The 6,890-nt window shown below is 49.2% G+C and overlaps 1 protein-coding gene across 1 annotated transcript; it reads right to left on the bottom strand.

The window, feature by feature from the left end:
• Positions 1-2,019: 2,019 nt before the first annotated feature.
• LOC127327105 (ubiquitin-like-specific protease ESD4) lies at positions 2,020-6,276 on the bottom strand. The gene is made up of 9 exons (XM_051353885.2): positions 5,440-6,276; positions 4,225-4,301; positions 4,023-4,116; positions 3,818-3,916; positions 3,304-3,390; positions 3,097-3,216; positions 2,901-3,004; positions 2,666-2,738; positions 2,020-2,551 (listed from the first exon to the last, which is right to left on the bottom strand). Exons 1-9 carry the CDS (start codon positions 6,259-6,261, stop codon positions 2,489-2,491), a joined length of 1,539 nt encoding a protein of 512 aa, XP_051209845.1. The 5' UTR covers positions 6,262-6,276; the 3' UTR covers positions 2,020-2,488.
• Between the last annotated feature and the right edge of the window lie 614 nt (positions 6,277-6,890).

Here is a 6,890-nt window from a genome sequence, read left to right as displayed (position 1 = left end):
GGCCGCGGATGGCACGCGGCGTCCTCGCGTGTCCGCCTCGTCCGCGTGGCTGGCCCACCTGTCGGGGGACTGTCCCTATCCAGTCCCCACTTCCCACTCCGGCCGCACGCGCGAGCTCGAAGCTTCCGCGCCGCCATGGCCCCGAGCGCGAGTTCTCGCCATCCGCCAACGACCACGAGGCCGGCGGCCCGGCCGATCGCGCCGGCGCCGTTCGCCATGGGGCCGCCGGCGACGCCCGAGACGCGACCGGATCTACGTCACCGTAGCGGTGGCGCAGATGGACGTCCCAATGCCGTGGGGGGACGTGCCCCTCCCCCACGGCTGGCCCCTGAGCCCAGATCGGGTTCCGGTGCCGCCCATCCCGGGCTCCGGCCGCGCCCGCTACGCCGCGATCCGGAGCGCCGCGCTCAGCTGCCGGCGGACCTCCAGCGAGACCCCGCGTACGGCGACGCAAGTCCCAGCGGGACTTGTGGTTCGAGGTGGAGCACGATGCGCGCCGGCGCACGTGCTTCACATCCGCGACGGCGCGGCCTCGCGCGCAGCCGCGCACACCGCTAGGCGGGCAGGCCGCCGCCCGGCGGCCTCTACATCAACGAGCCCGCGCCCGCCCCGGCCGCGCAGCCGCAGCCCCAGGAGGAGGAGGACGACCCGGAGCTGCGGCGGCGCTCGCGGCGTCCGCGAGCGAGGCGACCTCGACGAGCCGGCCAAATGGCCACACCTCGCCGAGACGCTGCGCACCTCCGCGCTGGAGGAGGCGGCCAGGGAAGGCCCGGGGAGGACGCCCGGGCGGAGGCGTGGGCCTTCCTCGAGCCGGGCGCACCGTCGGGAGGAGGCGACGCGTCGGCGGCGCTCCGGAGGAGGAGGAGCGCCGGGCCGCGCGCACGGCGGAGGAGGAGCGCACAGCCACGCTCCGGCTGCGGCGGAGCTGCGGGCCGCAGCGGAGGAGCAGCTCCGCGGTGAGTCCGCGCGGAGGGCACGGCTGCGCGAGGCCGGCGAGCCCGCCGAACCCGGACTCCGCACTGGGAAAGAGCGCGATGGCCGCCCCGACCGAGTCCCCGGTGCCCTCCGGCGTTTCGAGCCGAACAGCCGCTCCGCCGCCGGGGGCGTTGTCGTCATCGACACCGACGACGGCAGTACTACTGGGGGTAATCTTGCGCGGCGGCCACCGCGTGCTCGCAAACCCTGGCTAGGGTTTGCTTTTTCTTAGTTTAAAGCCATATATGGCTTTCTTTTGTGTAAAATTTGCCCAAAATAGGGCTAAGTTTAATGACCAACTAGTTTAAATTTATGTTTTGTTCTTTTCCTTTTTTATTTTCATTTTTGTTTTATTTTATTACAAATGCGCTGCGTCCGCGCGTTTGGCACAGCGCGCGACCCAAACGGACACGCGGACGCGGGCCGCTGTCCGGGTGTCCGCTTGGCCACCCAAACGGCCCAAAACGGACGGCCCAGCGCGTCCCTTTGGGTCAGCCGGTTGGAGATGCCCTAAGCACTCCATTATTGTTTATGATTTCGTACAGTGCTGTTTACGGTCTGACAAAAGAACATACTGGCATACAAAAATGGCAGTGACAGCTCGGAGTTACAATCTTGCCCGGCAATATCCACAGGAGGAAAAAACAACGCTTGGAAGAACATTTGGTTGGTTCTTCATCAGTCATCTCACACATTGGCTTCTTCATTTTACACTCTAGCATACATTTTCGGCCAACTGATTGGAAACTCCAAATGGAGGCTGGGACCCAGGGAATCATTTTCGAAATTCATAAATCATATTCACAAGTTTCACAATATTCTGAAAAAAAATCTGGATGTAGACAATATTGTATACCACAAGCATGCAAAATACTTTGTACTATAGGCTACACAAAAATGACAGAAGTGTGAATATGAGTATATTGAACTGTGCACATTTTCAGAACTCCAAAATTTGCCAGTCATTTTTGTGTGGCCCAAAAGCCAAAGTGTATCATTGCGAGAAACATACCAGCCTCCCAGGCACGGAGGCCTACTAGCATATAAGAAAAGGAAAATAATTAGAAGATGGTTGCGTCCCACAAAACTGTAGCTGCACGGAAGCAGATCATACAATCATAACGTACCGCTCACAGGCTGGATGCCTACAATGGAACTTACATCACGCTACAATGCGATAGCATACTACCCAAAGTCTATACCCAACCATTAAATACGAGTTCCAACGACACCCCGTCTCAAATCTCAGTGGCTCTAACAGCCAGACATAAACCACGTTTGGCAATGCCTTTCTGTCCGCCAATGGCTAGCTGTCAGCCAATTGTGCTAATGCAAGCAAATCTGAAGGGCCTGGAGCTTTGATCGTTGCATAATGACTGTTGCATAATGACTTGCAACGGGGTAGCTCCGAAAATCGTTGCATTCAGCACTCCAGGAAAGGCAGCTGCATTCTATTAAATACATTACTCGCCGCTGGTTTGAACATTCCTTTTACCTACGATGATGCCCTTCTTTATCCAGCCCTCAAATCCAATATTTCCTTGGCAGTCCTCCTCCGGAAATAAGGCATGTCTTTCTATCAAAGACAACACATTCGAAACACCATTTTAGTTCATTTAGCATGTAACTTTGTTTAAATTCTGCTAAATAGTAAATACATAAAAAAAGGTAAACCAGAGCGCATTAGTACCTGTCCAAAAATAAGATCCATATCCCTGCTGTAGAAGTCAATGTATTTGAGCATGAACATGCCACAATCCCATCTAAGATAACAAACAATTCAGTAAGTACTAGACTACTAGTACACTATGTGGGAATTTGTAATTTTCTCTAACATCAAGGAACATTTCATGAAGCCCCCTTTTTTAGAGACCTAGCTTACTGTACAAGGTCAAGCAGAGAAACCATGAAAGATAAGAAAGTACCCATTCTCCTGCAAAGGAAGATTTTGGACTCCTTCCTGCTTCCATGAAAGAACATCAATCTCGTTGCCACTCTTTTCTTTTACCTCATCCACAAGATACCTGGCCTGGTAGAGGTGGAAAAGGCTAAAGTTAGACTCTGATGTCCTGAACAGAGGAGAATAGGAACAGCTGAGGGAGGGATGGGGATATCACTTACTAAGAGTTTCAGGGCCTTCGTATCCATGCTGCCAAGTGAATCCAGATACTGAAACTTTTTGTCCCTTATGTTGATGACTGCTAAACACCAATGCACTTCCTTGTGTATGGGAACAAAAATCTGGACGAGGTAAGTAGTTCCAATTAGAAGGATAGTCAAATCACATGACAACTAAAGCTTGAAAATAAGGACCATAATACAATTTACCTTATCACAATCAATTAGGTCGTACCCTAACTTCCTTTTGGTCGTCCATCTCCTGACAGCCTTATAGTCATACCCACCATTGATCAACTGACAACAGAAACATGAGAAAATTATGAGGTTGGCTAATTTGTTCTGGTGGCATAAACAAACTATTTTGAGTTATGGTTAACGAAAAAGTGAGCTAGGTACAATATATCAATCTTCTCCGCCAGGAAATGCAATGAGATCAGTTGATACTACGAGTAAGGAATCTAATAATTGAATGGCATTACACCCGATGACCAAACCATACTAAACAAGTGCAAAATTCCAGTAAGGGCAAAAACACAATAATCATACAAGCTAATAAAAAAATGGAAGAAAAAAGAAATTAGGGCGGAGCATGCACACCACTAAGCAATCACATAGAAACTACTTGAATGTAACTCTACACAGGGTTCAAGTAAAGACGATTGCAAGCAAAAGAAAGGCCATGCCAAAATGATGTAACAAGTCATTGGACATAGTAGCAGACCTTCTTGTAGAAAAAGGTGTTGAAGAAGTGACATTTTACAAACTTGTTAGGCTCTTTCAGTTCCCGCTCTTTCAGAAGCTCAAGGTACAAATTTATGACCTGAAAATAATCAGGAACAGTTATATGCTAATGTCAAATTATATATGCTTACTCTGAAGCCCGAAAAGAGAGAACATATAAACATATAGCAGAACAAAAAGAATACCTCATCATTTAGCCAGTCTTTATCATTCAAGCACTGCAAGATCTCTCTTGTTATGACAATATTTGAAGGTTCGTGCACAGATAATGTCTCACGTCTGGAAGAAAAAGACAGACTTTAGACTGTGCTAATTAAGCTTGATATTTCAGCACAATAAATGTGCTTACAGCCTACTGTGTCTTAACAAGAGGAAAAGAGGCAACACCTTTTCCTGCCACCAAGAGCATGACGAACTCTGTCCTCATCCTCAGCTGTTAGAGGAACAAAAGGTTCAGGCACCTCCTGAAACACATGTGAGTACAGACATTAAGCATCAAACAGTGGAGTACATCTCTTCAAAAAGAAGATTATCCACTAGTCTCGTTCTAACATTTAGCTTTGTTTTCTCTTTTCTGTAAAATAACTGCAGTGCAGTTTTAGTATTCGGAAGCAAACACATGAAGTGCCTTTTTCCATTTTCCACTTTCAGTGCTAATGACATGGCAAAATCCACACATACCATCCAAAAATACTTTCCGAAGAATGCAGGAACCAGAAGGAGCTCAGCAACCTTTGGTAGGTTGTAACACTTTCAAATGATGGCAGTAACAACCAAAATTATTTTTGAGCCACATTTTACGAAAGAGAAATATCTCCTCAACAGACAAGTTAGGCCCCGTTTGGTAGCTCTGTATATTTGAAGTATTTTGTGAGTACTGCAGTTTTTGGAAATACTGCAGTTTAAAATAATTTGAGGTGTTTGGTTCTGGCTAATACTTCAGTTTTAGAAACTGTAGTATTACTAAAACAGTGGATTTTTGAAGTATTGATGCAAGCAAACCGCCTACTAGTTGTATTTCTCTAGAGCTCCTCAACGGCAAGCCGGAGTTATTCATGCAAGCAAACCGCCTACTAGTTGTGTTAGTGCACTAGGCAAAACGTATGGAGTAATTGAGCTAGTAATAGTTGCACTCCTCTAGGCTCAAGCTAGCTGCATGTGAGTCGGTGTGTAAGTGTAAAGTTCTATCCTTCAAAAAAAAATGATTACTCAAGCGTCAAAACTAGGGTAAAACGGAAGTTACCAAACGCATCACAGTTTTGTCAAAAACTGAGAAAAAACTAGTGTTTCAAGAAAACGAAGCATCTCCTTGGCCGGCATTCTAATACTTTGGTTTTGTAATACTTGAGTTGTAGGAAAACTTTGTTGCCAAACTAGGCCTTAACTCTAACATGTCACCATCGTTTTGTTTTCCTCATCAAACATGAAACTAAGAATGAGAGACTATGGTAAAAACTGTTTGCTTGCGTTTTTTATTGACAGGTTAGGGCTATGCATGCCAAGCAACAAATGACATTGTTCAGCTCTTGGCATTGTATCATTCATTCATTATACGATTCATTTATGATAAGCAGATAAAAGGAAGATGGATAGAATTTGTACCTTTTTGTTGGGCGTGATCTGCGGGAGGACCTTCGCGAGCTGCTCAAGCCCAAGTCTCTCTTTCTCAGCAAGGCGCACCTCAAACCCAAGTTCCCTGATCCTGGGATCACGCTGCCGGTTGGACGCCTGGTGCCGCTCCTTGTACAGAGGCACCTTCCCCACTACCACCTTAGCCTCCAGCTCGTCCTCCTCATCTTTCTCGTCGTCCTGCTCTATATCCTCCCTGTCATCGATTGTGATCACCTCGGCGGCATCTTCAGGCCCTCTTGGCGCATCAGCAGCAGAGGGAGTAAGCGGCGGCGGGTGGCGGTCGACGCTCTTGACGAGCTCGAGGTACTGGTCGAGGCCGCGATCTTGGGGTGGCGGGGACGAAGAATCCCGCGATGGATTGGAGTTGGAGCGGATATTGCCGCGGCGGAAGGCGCGGCTGCGGTGCTGGGGCGCATGGTAGTTGCGCGGGGGCTCCGGTGGCTGGGGGCGGCGGCGGCGGCGATGGGGGAGCGAGGAAGATGGGGAGGAGGAGGTGGAGGCGGTGGCGGCGGTCGAGGAAGTGGGCCCCGGCGCGGGCGAGGAGGGCGGGGAGGGGAGGTGCGAAGACGAGTAGAGAGGCGGAGGAGAGGAGATGGGGAAGGGGGGCGCGAACTTGGGCCTCTTGGAGGGAGGTGTAGGGGAGGGCGGGCGGTGGTCGGCGGAGAAGCGCTTGCCGGTGAGGGCGCCCATCGCCGGCGGCGGAAACCCTAGGCGAGCTATACCTTCCTTCCTTCCCCTGGCTGGTTTCAGATCGAGCGGCACAGCACAGCGTGGCTTCGCCGAAGCGGGCATTCCATCGTCATACTTTTCCTTTTTCCCTTTTATTACAGTGTATCCCATCATTTTAGAGTACCTGCAGCGCACCACGTTTTTATTTTCCCTTTTAGGCACACCATTCGTACCACATTTTGATCAATGAAGAACTTTTTTTTTTAGATTTGATCAATGAAGAACTGCTATGTACTTACAATCCATATATGTACATCAACTTGGAGCTCCTCCTGGGTCCATAGAGACACTCCTAGGTTCGGGTTGAACCTTATTTAACTTACTTAATAAAAGTTTTACTAAGTTATACATTATTGAACTCGAGCAGCTAAATGCTAAAGAGTTCGTGCTACTCGATTACTACTATCACTATGGTGGTTCACACTTGTTCTCCCTCTGGAACCTCCCCGGTTCCGTAGACGATAAGGTAGTCGACCCCCTCTATTCCTCCAGAGAGGTCTGGTTCTTCGTAGCAGATCCTATCTGCTCCATCTGGTACTTCGGTGGCCTCCTCAAGGTGATTCGGACAATCTAAGCAGGGGATTATAAGAGGTATGAGTACAAGCGTACTCAACAAGTTTATTATAGGAAAGATGTGTTTAATGCACTAGCTACGACATTAGACCAGAAAGTCTAATACCAATACAGGTTTT

This window comes from Lolium perenne, chromosome 3 (genome assembly GCF_019359855.2).
Source record: "Lolium perenne isolate Kyuss_39 chromosome 3, Kyuss_2.0, whole genome shotgun sequence".
Lineage (NCBI taxonomy): Eukaryota > Viridiplantae > Streptophyta > Magnoliopsida > Poales > Poaceae > Lolium > Lolium perenne.
This window is presented reverse-complemented; position numbering and strand designations above follow the sequence as displayed.